Below are 18,984 nucleotides of genomic sequence, written 5' to 3' on the forward strand. Positions count from 1 at the left end.
GGCTTTGTGCCTGCTCCTTAAGAGAAAGAAGTCAGTGCTTCCAGGTATTCCCTGACACAGTTGCATTCTTGTGCCTCTTTCCCTTTCCCTGAAGCTCAGATTCTTCAAGGTCTGACATGAATTCCAAGGACAGCTTAGGCCTTTAGCCTCTGTAGAAAGTTCAGTTGAGTCCTCTGACTCCATTTCAGTTCCCTTTCCTATGTCCACTGTCCTAAATGTGTCTTCAGTCCCTCAGCTCAGAGCTTCCAGAAGTTCTCTAGTTATTCTCCCCAAGTCCAGATAGATAAAAATTTTCCCAGAAAAAGCTATTCTTTGGTCTTCTTCAGTCACCTGCACAGCATCTCACAGGGATCCAGCACAGGTTGGTCTACTAGGTCCTCCATCTTCCCCATTCCCTACTTTCCTCTTGCATTTCTCCTTTGTAATGCCCCTGATGGACGTGTTTCAGCTGGATTCCTAACCAGGGCCTCATAGGCAGGGGTCACTATTGAACTTCAAGGGGCCACGGCCCCCCCTTGAATTTGAATGCAAGATTGTGTGTGTATATTCTCTAGAAAGAAGGTCCATTGTTTCAATTTAGTTCTTTAAAAATTAAGAAGTAAAAAAAAAAAAAAAAAGGTAACAATCACTGAGATAAAAGGTAAAGGGACTTTTAGACTTGGAAACTACCAAAGAAGAAATGACCCTGTCTGAACCTGGTACTCCTAGTACCCTTGCTTCCACAGTATTTTCCACATTGAATTAAAATTGTCACATAAAACTGATTACTCACCACCTATTCAATAAATTCAAATTATATTGACACCCATTATGCGCTAAAAATCCTGTTTTCTATTACTTCCAAGTCTGCTCATACTTGGAGTTTGCTAGAGCCTGCTGATGTAGTAGAGGTGGGGAATAGCCTCCTCCATGGCTTCATGCTGTGCTTTTATATTTGGGCCCCACACAGAGCTACATGTAACTCATCACAACTCTTTTGGTTTCTGGCACTCCCATCTCTCACTGGTCTAAGGAGCCTCTCTCAGCATTAGCTCTTAATCTAAAATGAAAACACATATATAACTTCCTAGAACTAAGATATGAATTTAGCCTGGTACAACTAAAATCTGCTCTTAAAGAAATAGTTCTTTCTCTAAGAGATGCAAACTGGCCTCCAATATGAACATGCAGTTTTACAGAACCTCAGTGTCTCTGCTTGATACGTATAAAGAAATGGCTAATCTAGAGGTTTTCCCAGAACTAAAGAATAGTGCTTTTCCAAATATATGTAAATCTATACTTCTTGCGAGACATAAAATTGCTTGTATCTTTGAAAAGGCAGGTTTTCATAAGCATCTTTCTTTATCTGCATGCTTAGAAATTCAGCCAGGATCCCCTGCTATAGGAAAAAATGACGTACAAGTACAAAAAGCATGGCCTTGAATCTTTTATGGCAGCTACCATCCCCCCGCCCTCCGCAGCCCCCACTTCTAGATTTTCCCCAGAAAGTTAATTCCCTCAGAAAAACAGCCTTTCTGCTCAGAAACACTGTGCTTATAGAAGGAACTCTGCTCTGTAAATAATGCTGTCATGGTGCCACCTGTCGAGGAATAGGGACATTACAAGGGGAGCCTCAAAGTGAATTTATTGCTTTCACTTCAGCAAGCACTACCAAATGCTTACTAAAGGCTTGGTTCGCTGCCAAATGGTGGGTGGCAGGAAGAGACAGGAAAGTGAATAAATAGAATGTATTTGAAGAATGTAAAAAACAACTGCAATAAACTCCTAATTGGTCTCCCCTGGCCTCTCTCACATACCTCTAATCCAGAGGTTAATCTTCCTAAACTAGAGTCTGAACACTCACTCTCCTCAGAAATCTGCACAGTGTCCCCAGTACTTCCTAAATGAGGTAAACTATACGGTAGGGGGGTGGGGGAAGTCAAAGTCCTCCCTAATAAGGCCCTGGCATATGTTTTTACCCATATACTTCATTTTCCATCTACATTTGCTAGACATCCCACCAGGTCAGAAGCCTGTATCATTCAAATCAGAGCTGGAAATGATTCCCAAGGGTATCCCAGCTCCTTTAATCCCTGGATGAACAGTCTGGATGAGTCCCTTCCTCCCAAGTGCAGTCAGATGCAAATCTCTACTCTAGAAAAGAGACTTCTGCAGCCTTGGTCACAAGCACCACTTTTCTCAGGAGTGTCCAGCAAAGTTACTTTTTTCCCCACTATCCCTTGCCCCTTTTCTCTCTCTTATGCTATCTGTAAAAGGGAAATCCCAGATACAGTATGTAAAACTTTTTTAAATTATGAATTTGTGCTTTTATTTCTAGGATTAGGGTATACAATTTTTACCAAAATTTTAAAGGGGTCTGTAAAGTCAAAAAGACTAACAAACACTATAATCAAAATATGCTACTCACCATTCCCCAGAGGAGCCCCTCATTTTACTGCATCCGATTCTCTGATCATTCTCTTTTTTTTTTTTTTTTTTTTGAGACAGAGTTTCACTTTGTTGCCCAGGCTAGAGTGAGTGCCATGGCGTCAGCCTAGCTCACAGCAACCTCAAACTCCTGGGCTCAGGAGATCCTCCTGTCTCAGCCTCCGAAGTAGCTGGGACTACAGGCATGTGCCACCATGCCCGGCTAATTTTTTGTATATATATTTTTAGTTGTCCAATTAATTTCTTTCTATTTAGTAGAGACGGGGTCTTGCTCAGGCTGGTTTTGAACTCCTGACCTCGAGCAATCCGCCCGCCTCGGCCTCCCAGAGTGCTAGGATTACAGGCGTGAGCCACCGCGCCCGGCCTGATCATTCTCTTTACTTCCCGATGCCATCCTGTCTTTGTCAGTTGGAATCCGCATTTCTATTCAATGCACCATTTTAAGTACTAGCAAAGCAGCATTTCTTATAAAGGAAAAAAAAAAAAAGAAAAAAGAATCCTCCATGATTGTCTCTGGGAATTTCTTCCAGGCCACAATACCTATTCTGCAAGATTGAATCCTGGCACTTTCTTTGCTCTTGCCAGAAGGTGTTCAGGGCAGGTGTTCAGACAACAACCAGGACTAATATTCCTTCAAATGGTCATTACATAGTTGATTAACTGAAACATCAAGGGATTATAGATTTTCAGTCATGCCACTTTGAATAACAACTAGGTTCAGGCATGTGTAGGCAGTGACAACTATGTCATGACTGCTGCTGGCCAACAATAATTGTGAGCTGCCATCAGTTATAAGATGCATTCTATTTCAGAGATGTTAAAATGTGGGAGGAAAAAATGTGTCTGGAATTAATGAAATTGGTAGTAAGGGACCTTTCTCACAATAGGCAATATGTGTAATTGAATCTTAAGTACATAAATGAACAATGACAAGATTTTAGAGCTGGGCATAAAAAAACCACACATGCCATCATCTCTTAGAATCTTTGAAAATGTTATTGCTGATTGAAACCTTAGTGATGATTACATAGACATTTTGTGTGTAACTCAGATGTCTGAAGGGACTTCCCATCCCTTTTAGGGATCTGATTAAATTTGATGCAAATTCCAATTCCAAACCTGGAAAGTCCAGAGCATTCCATACAATTTCTGCAGTGTCCCATGGTGTATTTTCCTCTTGATTCCTTCTGCATCCGCACCCCTGAGTACATGCAGGCTGCCCCAGTTTGACTCTTTATCAACTCTTAGACACATAAAACAGCCATTTCACTGATTTCAACAAGAAATATAATCCCAGTAGGCATTTAATTTTTTTTTTTTTTTACTTAGACTTGAATAGAAAAATGGGGGTGGGGTGAGTGATCACGGGGAAAGTCCCATAGAGGAGTCTCTTCCACCCTATCCTTCTTTGCTCTCTTCCTCCTCCTGCCAGCCTGCTCCAGAATAACCTGCAAATTCTTTCTCACGTTTTGAGAAAAATAGTTTCTCTCATATTTAGCCCTCTGTCTAGGGGAGATTTATCTTATTTTTACCCCACATACTTTATTAAAAAGTAAAGTCTCCTTTTAAGAGAATTGCCAATGAATATATATTAATTATGACATTGCACGTAACTAAGGGAATGGATGGGTGATAGCCCAAGGTTACATAGTTAATGACAGTGTTAGGAACAGAACCCTACTCACCAGAACTACAGACCAGTGTTTTTTCCCCTTTAAATAGTACCACATCTTACTTTGCTATAAATGATTACAATATGCTAAGGCAAGCTTCTTATGGCCGAGTTCATCTTTGAGAATAAAAAGGAAGAGTCAAAATTCTGTTCATAGCAGGTGAATAATTCCATCAGCATGATGGAAAAAGACAGCCAAGAAGAAGGCCATGATCGAGTGAATCTGTCAACAAGTGTTTGCCACTGCCTGCTGCATCTCGTGGAAGCTGGCAGGCACTGGAGAAGACTCCAAGAAGTCACAGTCCCTGCCTTTGCAGAGCTCACAGTCAAATGATGAGGGGATGATATGTTCTTGAATTGGAACAGAGTGCTTCTCTGTAGATTGAAGGGAAAATCTGTTTTCTGTGAGCATTGCCAACTGAATTGAGAGCGCTTCAATTGTAAAATGGGAATGGTGTGTCTGTGGGGGAGCAGGTAAGTAGGACAGGGTAAAATGGAGATGAAAGTAAAACAAATGCTCCAGAAAGCTATAAGATTTTATAGCAGAGGACATAAAGTATGACACTGGAAGAAATTCAGGAGCAGAGGCAGCATCCTATAATTCTCTGGAAAAAGTAAGTAGAAAGGGTTGACAAAACAAACAAACAACAACAAACTCCCTATGTATGGCCTCTACCCAATGCAAAAAATAAAGATAATATAAAAATAGAATTTGAGATTTTATACAATGAGAAAAATAAAATCTCATAGGTATAAAGAAACAGTAGGATGGAATTCACACCTGAAAAATGGCAGTGAAAAGAGATACAGTACTTTATTCCAAAGAAACAGAACTACGGTAAGTTCTGATGTGCAGCTGGAAAAGGGTTGCTGGTCATAGGACACGTGTTCATGGGGAAACTGCTTCTGTCCTAGCATTTGTAAAATTTGGGAAGGAAAAGAGGAAGGACAGGAGCTGGGAGAGGAGGAAGGAAAGAAGATAAGAAGAGGCAAAAGAAAGTAAGTGGGAGGAATAAAATAAAAACAAAAGAAAATGATAGAATGAAAGTCAGAGTAGCACTTTATATCACGAAGATAGAGTCTTGTATGGGATTTTAATATCCTTGAGAGTAGAAAGAATGGAATTATTTAGGTAAAGATAAAGGAGAGGAACAGAAGTGATATCATTGTAAAAAAATGTGTCAGAGGCTAACAAAACAGATAAACAAACTGGATTATAGATCCCAGGAACAAATAATGAAACTGGCATAAAGCCAAGTTCCAGAAGACAGGGGAAAGTTGGTTCAATGTAAATGTCATCCCTCAGAAGGAAGAGGATGGCATAACAGAAATTACTCTTCTGGATCTAATTCTGACCATAAAGATGAAATTGATTTGTGAAATGGAAGTAAGGAAAATCTTGAGAGAAAGTAAGCATTCCATTGAGTTCCTTAAAGTCAAAGAGATAAAGTGAAGTATGTGGGTAGGACTATGAAAAATCTGACTTCAAATATTTAAAAGATATGATTTTCATAGCTTGATACTCTATGCAAGAAAAGGCTTAAAGAAGGTGAAATTCAGTCAGAAATTCAGTCAGTCACTTACTTTGGAGCTCAGTGAAGAGAAGTGGTGGAATGGCTAAAGGGACCTCTCCAATGACCTCACATTTAGAGATATCAGGCAGAAAGTAGGCATAAGAGAGTGGTATTTATATTTCAACACTTTCAAAAGCACAAGCCATAAGTCAAAAACTGGAGTTTGATTATAAAAAATTAAGAATTTCTGTTCCCAAAAGGGCATTATTAACAAAGTTAACAGGCAGATGGCAGAATGGAGAAAATATTTGCTTTGTCTAACACTGACAAGGGTGTAATATCATCCTAGAATATACAAGTAACTACTGCAAATGAACAGGAAAAAGACAGCAACCCAAGAGGGAAAAAAACGACCAAAGTTTATGAGCAAGCAATTTACTGAAGAGAAGATCTCACTTCATTCCTACTAAACCAGCAAAAATCTAGAAAACTACAAGTATTGTCAGGCATGTGGAACTACAGAATCTTACACTGCTTTAAGACTGGTTCCACCACTTTTGGAAAGCAAGCTGGCATTACTTGAACGCATTAAATAGATTCATAGCTAGTAGACTAGCAATTCTTCTCCTAAGTAATATAAAACAAATTCTTTGCAAGTCTAAAAGGGGACTAATACAAGGATGTTCCTGCAGGGTTGTTTGTAGTAGCAAGGAATTGGAGGCAACAGGGGAGTTTGTCATTGGAAGAGTGGACAGGTATAACATGGTTGATTCACACTGGTAGGCATCAGTGTGAAGTAACGACTGAATGTTAACATCTGGCAATGGGGATGGCGTGAAAAACAGTGCTTAGGTTTAAAAAAAAATATATATAGACTGAGGCATATATCTCAGTAGCTTTGGAGTATATTTAAAAATACATGCCCCCAAAATAACTATGTTTAGAAAACACATAAACAAAAATATGCACATTAAGCACATTAGAAAATTGCCTACTGTAGGGAGAAAAATGGTGTGGAGATGAAAGGTATAAATAAATAAAACAAGAGGGCCTTTACTTGCAGGGACCAATGATGGTGTGCCACAAACTGAGAAGTATGGTTAACTCAATCCTTTGAGGAACAAAAAACTTTAAAACAGAACATAGCTAAACACAAATATAAGCACCTGGACGATGGAGGAAAAATTTGCAAAAAATCTGACAGCAAAACGGGCTCATTATACATTAAACTGAATAATTAAGAGGAGGCCACTAACTAGTAATAGATGCCTCAGGGGCTTCCCTAGGAGTTCAGGGCTCTGGATACTCCCCCTTCACTCCTATCAGAACAGCTTTGCTTTTATTTGGTTAGTACATCAGGATCCTGTTGAAAATTTCATGGAGGAAATAGCACTACAGCACTTCCTGTGGCCTGACAACTATGTGAAGGATTACAAAATGAATCACAGACTAGTGGGGAAAACAGAAAAGTAAATAAATTCTAAAACAACAAGGGAGTAAAGTGATAGGAAAACGCACAAGTTATGGGAACTCAAAGTCCAAAAACCCCTTGAACCCCAGGGGATCAAGGGAGGTTTCCTAGAGTAGGTAACGGGAAAGGAAGGCAAGGCAGCTCAGACGACACTGCTGTTGTTCAATGGCGGGAAGAGGAGCCAACAATTACATAATTCCCTAAAAATAGGGCTATCACTTAGAAAAAGGCTGCGGATCCAGCAAGACAGGGAGCTGTGCAGGTTCGATGGGATGGGCAGAGGCCTCCGCCCCTATCCCATCCTCCGCCTTAGGAGCGCGCATCTCAACAGTTCCCCTCGGCTGGGAGGGTATCCCAAGCCCCAAGGTCCGCAACTCCCGCTGGTGGGCAGGGCCGCCCCATCAGTCTCCCAGAAATAGATTGTGTTCCCCCGAGGTGGTTTGACGAAGGCAATCCGGCCGGAGCGGGGCGGCCAAGGACAAGGCGCTCATTGGTTGCCACGGCGGCGACCGGCGCGCTGAGGAAGGCTGATTGGTTGCAGGTTCTCAGCGCGGCCACACCCATCTCCTCTCTGAGTCCAACCGGGTCCGGAGCGCCCCAGTGTCACGGGTGGTTTGTACGTGCGGCGTCGCTGCGCCGGGCCTGGAAACGTGGCGTTAGCGTCGGCTTTTGGTGCAAGGGAGCCAAAGGCCGGGTCGTAGCCTGTGGCCGGGAATTCCTGGGCACCCTTTCCACATTTTCCGTCCTTGGTAACCCCAGAACCTGGTTGCACACTCTCCGGCGACAAGTGGTTTTGCATCCGGAAATGAAAGGAGACTGGGAAGTGACGAGCACTTTCAGGGTGACTTCTGGTTAATGCATTTTCAGAGGTTTTCGCGGACCCTAGGGGCGCTCTGTGTATCCGGGGACCAGGGCAGAAGCCACGGCAAGGGAGACGCAGCCGGGGCGGTGGCTTTTCGTGCGAGTCCCCCTCGCCTCGTTAATGCCTGACGCCAGGCCTCCTGGAACCCACCGCCTTCAATGAGAAAGTGCTCGACCTTGAGAGGACACTTCTAGGTCACTCGGCCTGCTTTTCTAGCATTCCCGGCCCCAAGTCCTACCACCCGTGTTGAACGCACCATTTCTACGACAATAGGCGATGCCTCTTGCCTGGAATTGTCGCCCTGAGCATCCAGCCCTCCTCCCCCGTTTTCTGCCTTGCAACTGCTGCTTATTTTTTATTTTTTTTTTTTTTGAGACAGAGTCTCGCTTTGTTGCCCAGGCTAGAGTGAGTGCCCTGGCGTCAGCCTAGCTCACAGCAACCTCAAACTCCTGGGCTCGAGTGATCCTTCTGCCTCAGCCTCCCGGGTAGCTGGGACTACAGGCATGCGCCACCATGCCCGGCTAATTTTTTTTTTATATATATATCAGTTGGCCAATTAATTTCTTTCTATTTATAGTAGAGACGGGGTCTCGCTCTTGCTCAGGCTGGTTTTGAACTCCTGACCTTGAGCAATCCGCCCGCCTCGGCCTCCCAAGAGCTAGGATTACAGGCGTGAGCCACAGCGCCCGGCCTGCTGCTTATTTTTAATGGCTCAGCTAGTACGGGTATCATCTCGGTGTAAAGCCTGCCCCATTCTTCTGGACTTCCTTAGGAGTGCAGGCTCTGGAACCTGCGAGCGCGCTTGAGTTAGAATCGCGGCCATTTCAAATGGTGTGTGATTTTGAGCAAGTTACTTAAAGTCTATGAGTTTCATTTTTTTTTTTTAATCTCAAAATGGAGGTAATACTAGTACCTCATAATGTTTTGTGAGGATTAAATATAAAGCTCTTAGAACATAAGTGCTTTGTAAATGTGAGCTATTATCATCTGTGCTCCCAAAGTTATTTATATAGGCCTCTTACACAGTGCTTGCCCTTCTGTTACATTATTAGTTCCTGTCTGCCTCCTTAAAAGCTGGAACTGTGCCTTGTTTATAATCTCAGTGTCCAGGAGTTCTGGGCAAATGTAAAGAAATTATTCCTGAAAAAACTTTCTCAGAAACACCTTTTCTTCTCCTTTCCCTTTCCTTCACTTTTTCTCTTTGAGACAGGAATTTTCAAACCTACAGAAGAAGCTGAGATCCCAGGGGAAAGACAGGCACTTTTTTGTTCTCCATGGTGATAAGAGGGCCCTAACATTCCTCTCAGCTTGACAACTTTAGACAGATTTCTTCTTAACATAGACCCTTGACTTCCCTTTTCTTAGAGCATGTACTTTAGGAAACTTGTAATTGCAAATTCTTTCTCTGCCCCTTTGAAATGTATATAAATCTCCTTAGAAGCTTATTGCCAGTTTTATGACCTATGGAATGTCTTTCTCAAGGACCTGGGAGCCATCCCTTTGAAATGTAATCATCAAGGAAGATAGCGCCCTATCTCTCAGTGTCGTGAACTGGTAGGAGCCTAATGCAGTAGCTTGGGCACCTTGTTCCAAATTGTAAAACTACTGCTTGTCTTAAAAGATTCGAGAAAGTTTCCTTTCCCTTTCCCTTTGCAATTAACATGGGTGTCATGTGAGTCAAGCCTACTGAAGCTCTTAAAAACTCCCCAGCCCCTTGTTTCAGCGGAATTCAGTTTACTCTCCTATTGCAATAGTTTTAAAGTCTTTTTTTTTTTATTTTGGCATATTATGGGGGTACAGATTTTAAGGTTTCAATAAATGCCCATTTTTTTTGTCCAATTTTGATGCAGTTTTTCTTTGGCAATGGAAATCTTTAGGTTCTGCATTTATTGTTTCTTCCTGATTTCAGTGGTGTATCATTTCTTCCTCCTTGCTAAGAAGAGCTTCTCACATTCTCTGATTTCTAGAGAAATCAATTTGGACTCAAAAGATAAGAGTTTTGTGAAATGAAGGGACTGTTTTAAGTCATTGTTGCACAGGGTAGTATGTGATTTGCAGGATGTAGAAAGGGTAGTATGTCTACTTGAGAGCGTCTCAAATGAGGTCCATTCATATTATGAAAGTGCACTGGAAAATAAAGGGCATACCCTTATTTATTAATATTATGAAAGGGACATGAGAAAAGTACAATTTCAAAGGAAAGAACTGCTGAGAATGTAGTGGCCTCTCAAAGAAAGCTAGGCTTGGTTAAGGAGAGAAATCAGAGTAAGCCAGAGAGGACAAGATTGTAAACAGACCTCTGCAATGGTGGAGGTAGTGTGGAGAGCTCTTCCTTAAAGTAGAGGGAATGAAATGGATTCATTTAAGATGAGGAGGTAGGGTGGAATAGGATTGAGTTGGAATGAAATGAACGATGTAAGAGAAAAAGGAAGGCAGTGGGGTAGCGGAGGAGGAGTTAATTTGGGGTATGGTGACAGGGAAGAAAGGAAACTGGTAGCCTTAGCAGCCTGGTATAGGCACTTACTACTTGCATGGGAAGGGAAATATCAGGCAAGCAGTCCTGTTACTAAAGGAAACTAGAGGATTTTAGGAAAAGGGGTTTGGCACACTGGCTTCTCCTGCCCTGCCCCCAACAACACAAAGCACAAACAAACTGAGTGCAGTGTTGGCATTTAGTGCCACCACAAATGCTCCATTATTGGCTAGTGGGGGCTAAGAAGACAGAGTTCAGGCTGCTGATCTTCTTTTCTCTGACTTTTCCTAATGTCAACACTGCTTCCTAATTCCCTTTTTCTCACTTCTTCACTTTTTCTCATGGGAGTGGGGTGGATGAGGGCAAATCCAGGAAATGAGAATGGAATGTGAGAAAGAAAAACAAACTAAAACAATAAGTTGAAAGAGAGAGAGTTTAATCCTAGATGTATATGCAAAGCTCAGGCTGAGGAATAGCATGTAAAACTATTATACAAATAGAATGAAATGGAATTTAATTAATTTATTTATTGAATGCTGTTGTGAGAACCTGGAGGGGAAAAAAAAAAGAAACTAAACGAAAGTCTCAAATTCTCCTGAGGAAGGTCCAAGAGAACACAATCTGGAAGTGAAGTCAGAGAGATAACCATTGGACATCAGGAGGAATTTCCAGGTCTGAATCTAGTGCCAAGGAAGCCATGAATGCTCTTTCCTAGAGCCTTTTAGCATTGGAGAGTTATGTGCCTGTCAGGGTTAGGGAAAGGGGTTCTCATCCCACCCCAGGGGAAGGAGCTTCCCCTCCAGGGCCTTCCTGCTAGACAGACTCTACCGGGGCAGGCTGCTTCTTCCAAGGGCCCTCGCCATGGCCCCCTTCATTTCCTTGTTGCGGAAACTGTAGATGATGGGGTTGCACATGGGGATGATGATGGTGTAGAGGAGGGAGAAAGGTTTGTCTTTGTCAGGCCCATGTGTGCTGCGGGGATTCATGTAAGAGAACATAGCTGAGGTGTACAAAAAGATGACCACGGTCAAGTGGGAGGCACAAGTAGAGAAGGTCTTCCCCCGACCTGAGGAGGAAGCTCTGCCGAGGATAGAGGCCAGGATGCGGGCATAGGAGGTGACAATGAGCACCATGGGACTGAGCAGCACCACGATGGCATCAGCAAAGATCATCCTCACACTAAACTGAAGGTCCCCACAAGAGAGGGCGATCACTATGGGGGCCTCACAGAAGAAGTTTTCTATGTGGTTGTCCCTGCAGAAAGGATTCCGGAATGATATATACTCAAGAAAGATGCCATTGATGAGCCCAAAGAGCCAGGCAGTACCCACCAGCCTGACACAGACCTGCTGGCCCATGATCTGAGCATAGCTAAGCGGGTGGCAGATAGCAACATAACGGTCATAGGCCATAAAAGCCAAGAGGATGCATTCAGTCACACCCACGCAGAAGACCAAGTACATTTGGGCCATGCAAGAGGCAAAAGAGACAGTGTGGTTCTTGACCACCAGGTGGATCAACATCTGCGGGATGGTAGTGGTGATGAAGCAGACATCCAGGAGAGACAGGTGGCCAAGGAAGAAGTACATGGGGCTGTTGAGCCTGGGGTCTGTCCAGGTGATGAAGATGATGAGGCCATTCATGGCTATGGCAAGGCTGTAGAGGACCAGGAAGAGGGCAAACAGCAATGCCCTAGTGGAAGGGGAGCTGTGCTCAAAACCCACGAGGATAAACTCTGTCACTGTGCTGCTGCTATTCCTTAGGCTCGCCATCTGGGACCTGCTTGAGGAGGGAGGACAGGAGAAACACAATGTAGATAGCTGTAGGGTAATATAAGTTCCTCACTTGGGCCCAGAAACCCAACTATTAATAGCTGGGTCCAGGATCCATGCCAAATTAAGAAACATTTAAGGAATTGAGGAATGGGGTGTTTGAAGGTAGGGAATGGTGGCTATTAGCTTACAGAAGATCATATTTAGGAAGTGCTTGAGAGATATTTGAAGGTGTATTTTTCCAGAAGGAAAAAATGTTCAGTCTCTGTGTACCTAATTTAAAATGATGAATGGGTTGAAGTGTCAGGGAAAATAAAAAACATTCTAATCCTCTGGATGGTCCCTCAGGTGAGAGTGATTCGCACGTTTCTGGAGACAGTCAGGCCTAGCACCTCTCAGTCTTCTTCTTCCCAGACTCACTTTCCCAGCAGTTGCTGCTGCTACATCACCCACCCATGCTGTGTATGCTGGGTATGGGGCCTGGATGAGAGCTCTTGCATGCTTTCCCAGCAGGAGACAGTTTCCCTCCTGGGATCAGAATTTAGATTTACACACTATTGGGTGGACAGGACCCAACCATCCCTGTGAGAAAAGGGGAGCTATGAGCAGGGCAAAACTCCCACCTTTCTGGAATAGACCCTTCAGGGAACTTTAATCTGTCCCTTTGCCTCTTGTTCTTTTTCCATCTTCAAAGAATGAGTATTCACAATTCTCATCCACTTACCTAACTATTGCAACTTTTAGGAAGTTGTTATGTTCGTATTACATCTCTCTTATACTTTTCATCTTGTTTTGGAGTTGGGATGTATCAGATCCTTATCACTTTCACATGCTTATAGATTAGTATGTTCTTTCTTGACTTTCAATTCTGGCAACCACTATTTTCTCTTATCCTATTCCATTTCTATAGACAGTCCCTCTACTCTCTCTGTTGGTCTTTTTTTCCTTTCTCTACCTACTTCCAATCTTTACACTTTTCTTCTCCCTTTCCCTTTCCCATCTTTGGTGATGGTTGCCTGCCATTCATCTAACTCTGGTTGAACTCCCCTCTCTTTTCCATGCCTTGCACTCTCTCATATTCTTTATCTTCAGCTTATTTATTTATTTTTGAGACAGGGTCTCACTTTGCTGCCCAGGCTAGAATGCAGTGGTATCATCATAACTCACTGCAACCTCAAACTCTTGAGCTCAAGCGATCCTCCTGTCTCAGCCTCCTGAGTAGCTGGATCTATAGGTACATGCTATCATGCCTAGCTAATTTTTTAATTTTTTTGTAGACATAGGGTCTTGCTATGTTGTCCAGGCAGGTCTTGAATTCCTGGCCTCAAGTGATCCTCCTGCCTTGGCCTCCCAGAGTACTGGGATTGCATGCATGAGCCACCAAGCCTGGCCTGCATTTTAGAAGGTACCTGCCCTATCACTGTCACTCCTTGCATCTCTAGATTCCCTCCAGGTGTGATTTCACAGTAGATTAAGGCAGTGTCTGGGCAGTAGGCCATTCCTATTATCTTTACTTTGGGATGTTTTTCTTATACCTAGAACTTCTCTTGGGGACCAAGAAAGGGAAGGCAGGGCAGAGAGCACTGTTTAAGACATGGCTTTGAAGCCTGTGCTCAGTAGACGTGTTGAGACTTAAGGTCAGAGTCTGGGCGAAATATGTCAGTGATATACAGTGCAGAGAAGCCTGGGACTTGTCCAAGAATAAATTGAGGGTTGACCTGAGGAATCATTGGGGCCTACTGGAGGATAAATGCTTATCTATGATTCCTTGTGCCAGAAAGGATTCTGTGACACCTAGCATCCAGTGCCTTGTTAGCTACCATTAGGAGTTAACCAGTCAAATATTTGTCTGAAAAAATGGGACAATATCATGGAAATGACATCCTACCTCATTCTGTTGCTTGGCTGATAATGATGTTTATCACTGAATCACTGTGGCAAGTAACAGAAATGATCCCATGGTGTTTGAAGAGGAGTTGGTCTAGGGAGGATGGTCTGACTTGGTGGGCCACTCTGAAAGAGAAGGTATGTCTGATGACCTTGTTAGTTCTTTGACCAATATATACTATTAGACATGAAAGTTTACTTAAATAATATTACTAAGTTACATGTGTATACACTTTATAGCATAGGTGTGAAACCTTACATGCCCTATATACCATTTGCTAATAATCTTATTCTGCCCCTCTTTTTCATATTGTATGTTTGGACCTTTTCAGACTTTTAAAATTTTATCTCAGTGCTAACAAACTGAATTCTAACACTTTCACTTGAAAATTATATGCCTTCCTGTAAGTTGAAAAAAATCCCAGCAAGAAAATAAGAAGAAAACATTAATTCCTTTATTCCTTTAGCCACAGATAAGTACATATTATTCTGTAACATAAAACTTGTCCTTGTAAATATTACTTCTGACAAGGAATCTTCCAAGAATGGACTTCAGAAATTGTTGCTATGTCTTCTAAAATGAATCTTAAACCTCTAAAATGTAATTTTTATTAGTTAATTAATGACTATTGTAATATCTAAATTGATACTTATGTTTTCTGAAAGGTATACAGTATATACTTGTTAGATTTCTTTGTTAAGTTAAAATAGGATCATAGTATTTTTTTTCTGATGAATATGCAAAGATAAAATAAAAATACACCCATTACTCCTTGGATATCCTATTGAAAGAGTTGAAGGTTTATGATCTTATTTAATAGTAGTTTACAAAATACTTCATATACTTTATGACATTTGAATCTTTATTTTATTATTGTATCTTAATGATGTAATGTAATCTCATTGAAGAACTTTTGATAAATTATGTTGGATAATGTACCTAAACACAGTTTGGCAAGGAGAAAAGAAGAGGGACTGAATTTTCAGCTGTGGGTCTAGAGTGGTGTCATAGTTGATATAATTAACCCCCCTCAAAATCCCAAACAATTTTTATTAGTAATATTATCACATATGTGGAAATAAAATTGTAAATGAAGATGATAGAGGTTTGGTTATAACTAAATGAAATTCAAAGTCATAATAACGCCTGGCAGATCCTGGATGGAAAGAATTCTAGTGCTCCACATATTTGCATTCTCAAAGTACTGCACAGGTGAGTTAAGGGAGAGAAGTCTATATTCCATCACTACAGGAGCACAATGGACCTAATTATCCTATGGTTCTGATCCATTTTAGAACCATCTAGAAGCAAAATTAAAACTGCCCAACAGTTCCAAGAAGCTGTCAAAAGAGCAGTGATTTGTTCTGGGGGAGCAGCCACATGAGGGTGGAAGTAGTCTTACTTACTACATCTCTGGTTAACCATATACTTCATGGGTTAAGAGAATAAAATGCTGGATACTGTTAGGAGTAGGGTAGGGTAGGGAGCAAGTTCTTCCATATGGAGGGAATTGTAATAACATAAAACTCTTGACATTTCTTTTTTTTTTTTTTTTTTTCTTTTGTTGACTTGGATGCGGAGAACTCTTGACATTTCTCTTCACCATCCCACAGGAGGTGGAGTGGCTTACCTGATTGGTGATTTTGAAAGATTTTGAGCACATATGTTCTATCCCTTTCCTCTCACCTTCCTCTTGGAAGTGAATGGACTTCTCTAGGGCAAGCTCTGCCCCTAGTTGGGAAGGTTCTTTTGTTTTCCAGTGCTGCCAATGACTAGGAAATAAATCTGTCTGTCTATCTAACTCTGCAATTTTATATTAGGAAGTCCATGTCCTTGTTATTAATAAAGGTGATATTTTGACCTCCATCTGCAGACTCATTGTATTATTTCCCAGTTGACTTGGAACCATATGGGAAGAGTAGTATTAATTACTGGACCCCCTCAAAATCCCAAACAATTTTTACTAGTAATATTATCACATAAATGGAAATAAAATTGTAAACGACTATGATAGAGTTTTGGTTATAATTAAATTCAAAGTCATAATAATGCCTGACAGATCCCAGGCGGAAAGAATTCTAGTGGTTCATATACTTTGCATTCTCAAAGTACAGCACAGGTGAGTTAAGGGACAGAAGTCTACATTCCATCACCACAGGAGCACAATGAACAAAGGGTGCTATTGTAGATGAGACTGGTGGGAAAATGTCTCATTACAATGGAAGGCTCTGATTCTTATTATATTTATCTAAGAAGAGGAAGACACTATTGGATACATTCAACAGATAACTACAATGTTTCTGTTGTTCTCCTAGCATGCTATGACCACAGGAGATACAATATAATGCAGCGTTTTATTGATCATTAATTCTATACAATCTATTTGTTTTAGGAGTAAGGCCTTATAACATGGAGATTCTTAGAAAGAGAGTTACAGCCTCCATGAGTCCTGACTATCTTCTTGCTGGTATACTTTAAATAAAACGTGCCTCTCAAAATTTCAAATCCTATATACCACTTGAAACTTAGTTTATTTCATGCATACTTAAATCTCTTATTTTTTGGATTAAATACATTATTTCATGATGAAGAAAAGCATCACTTTTATTTATTTTTTATTTATTTATTTTTTTGAGACAGAGTCTCACTTTGTTGCCCAGGCTAGAGTGAGTGCCGTGGCATCAGCCTAGCTCACAGCAACCTCAAACTCCTGAACTCAAGCAATCCTCCTGCCTCAGCCTCCCGAGTAGCTGGGACTACAGGCATGCACCACCATGCCCAGCTAATTTTTTCTATATATATTAGTTGGCCAATTAATTTCTTTCTATTTATAGTAGAGACAGGGTCTCGCTCTTGCTCAGGTTGGTTTCGAACTCCTGACCTCCAGCAATCCACCCGCCTAGGCCTCCCAGAAAGCTAGGATTACAGGCGTGAGCCACCTCGCCCACCAGAAAAGCATCACTTTTATGGGTGAAAAAACTTTGTGGTAGGCTGGCCACAGTGGCTCAAACTTGTAATCCTAGCACTCTGGGAGGCCGAGGCAGGAGGATTGCTTGAGCCCAGGAGTTTGAGACTAGCCTGAGCAAGAGCAAGACCACATCTCTACTAAAAGTTAGCCGGGCATTGTGGTTCATGCCTGTAGTCCCAGCTACTCGGGAGGCTGAGACAGGATTGCTTGAGCCCAGGAGTTTGAGATTACAGTGAGCTATGATGACACCACTGCATTTTAGCTAGGACAACAGAGTAAGACTCTGTCTCAAAAACAAACAAACAAACAAACAAAACCCCACTTTATGGTAGATATATTAACCTGGGGTTGATGGACCCCCAGGAAATCAATAGATATATTTCAAAGTATTTATATATCTCTGAAATGTTGCAGGAAAAGTTGTGTTCATTTCAGCATTTTTCTTGGAGAGTACACAATTTATCAAATTCTCAAAGACAGCTAGAACCCACAAAGGGTAAAAAATTTCTGATTTAGAGATTTGAAGTCACTAAGTTCCCATAGACTTCTCTTCTTTAAACTGAAAATTAATAATGCTAAAAGTAGCTAGAAGCTTCCTGGTTGCTTTCCCCCCAGGCCTATACTCCAATCCTGACATCACAATTAAAAGGAAAATAAACTGACCTAATAACATGGAGAACTGAGTAGAGGTGAGGTGAAGTAATTAAATAGCACATGTATGATTTAAGTTTGGAAAATGACATTGGTTCTAAATCACCATGGAGGCAGTACTTCTGGCCATGAGTAACCAGATCTTACCTAAAGAAAATAATATTGTTTATTGAGAGTGGGAAGGGAAGGGGGAGGTGGCAGAAGTAAAAAAAAAAAAAAAAAAACAAAAAAAACAAAAAAAAACAGAAACCAAACCCACAACACTAAAAAGGGAGCTTTAAGGCATTTAAGGAAGTTCATCCTGGGAAATGCCTCTATGGTGACCAGCAGTTTTCCATTTCCTTCAGGGTCATCAGAAATGACAGATGGAGGAAATTTCTGTCCCACAGGAGATTTTAAACATAAAATGATGGGCTAGGGAGTATAATTTCCTGCTCTATAGATGTTTGAGAATATTTCAATGAAAGTTCGGGTCCAGTTTAGATTTAGTCTAGTGCAAAGACAAAGGACGGCAGTCTGAACAGTTACCATGTTTCCCTGAAAATAAGATGGGGTCTTTATTTATTTTTCCTCAAAAGACACCCTAGGGCTTATTTTCAGGGGATGTGTTATTTTCCCCTCAAAGTCTCAGCTTGCAGCATGCACAGGATGGCCAGGACCTGACAGGGGGAGCCAACCTTGTTGGTGGGGCTGCCCGCACCTTTCCGGTCACCTCTGGGATAGTAGCTGTCACGATGGGGCAGATGAGAAGGGCTGCTCATCGTCTTTACCGCTCTTGGATAAAATGCATGGGTTGTGCAGATACGCTGTGTAGCCACGCCCATCACTAGGTCTTATTTTCGAGACAGGGCTTCTCTTGCACAAATGCTTAGAAATCCTGCTAGGGCTTATTTTATGGGTAGGTCTTATTTTTGGGGAAACACGGTATCAGTGCCTCCAGGAGAGCTCCTCTCTCTACTCTTCTTCCTTAGTTCATGATATTAAGAAATTCTTATTCACTCCAGTTGGAAATCAAGAAATCACCTTCCACTCCCTTCTTTCTAACCTCCATGTTAAGTTCCCATTAAATGTTGGTAAATTTTATATATGTATGTATGTATGTATTGATTGATAGGGTCTCGCTCTGTTGCCTTGGCTAGAATGCAGTGGCTGCAACCTCAAACTCCTGGCCTCAAGCAATTCTGCCACTTCAGCCTCCGAAGTAGCTGGGACTACAGGCAGGCACCACCAGGACGCTTGGCTAATTTTTCTATTTTTTTGTAAAGACAGGGTCAGGTCTTGTTCTT

The 18,984-nt window shown here is 41.7% G+C and overlaps 1 protein-coding gene across 1 annotated transcript; it reads right to left on the reverse strand.

Moving 5' to 3' along the window:
- Window positions 1-11,238: 11,238 nt before the first annotated feature.
- On the reverse strand, window positions 11,239-12,214 carry OR10AD1 (olfactory receptor family 10 subfamily AD member 1). The gene has a single exon (XM_076007215.1). The coding sequence runs from the start codon at window positions 12,189-12,191 to the stop codon at window positions 11,244-11,246; it is 948 nt and encodes a 315-aa protein (XP_075863330.1). The 5' UTR covers window positions 12,192-12,214; the 3' UTR covers window positions 11,239-11,243.
- Window positions 12,215-18,984: the final 6,770 nt, after the last annotated feature.

This window comes from Microcebus murinus, chromosome 10, assembly GCF_040939455.1.
Source record: "Microcebus murinus isolate Inina chromosome 10, M.murinus_Inina_mat1.0, whole genome shotgun sequence".
Taxonomy (NCBI): domain Eukaryota; kingdom Metazoa; phylum Chordata; class Mammalia; order Primates; family Cheirogaleidae; genus Microcebus; species Microcebus murinus.

What these genes read in the sequence shown, in the direction of transcription:
- OR10AD1 (XM_076007215.1), bottom strand. Translation starts at nt 12,191, where the DNA reads ATGGCGAGCCTAAGGAATAGCAGCAGCACAGTGACAGAGTTTATCCTC.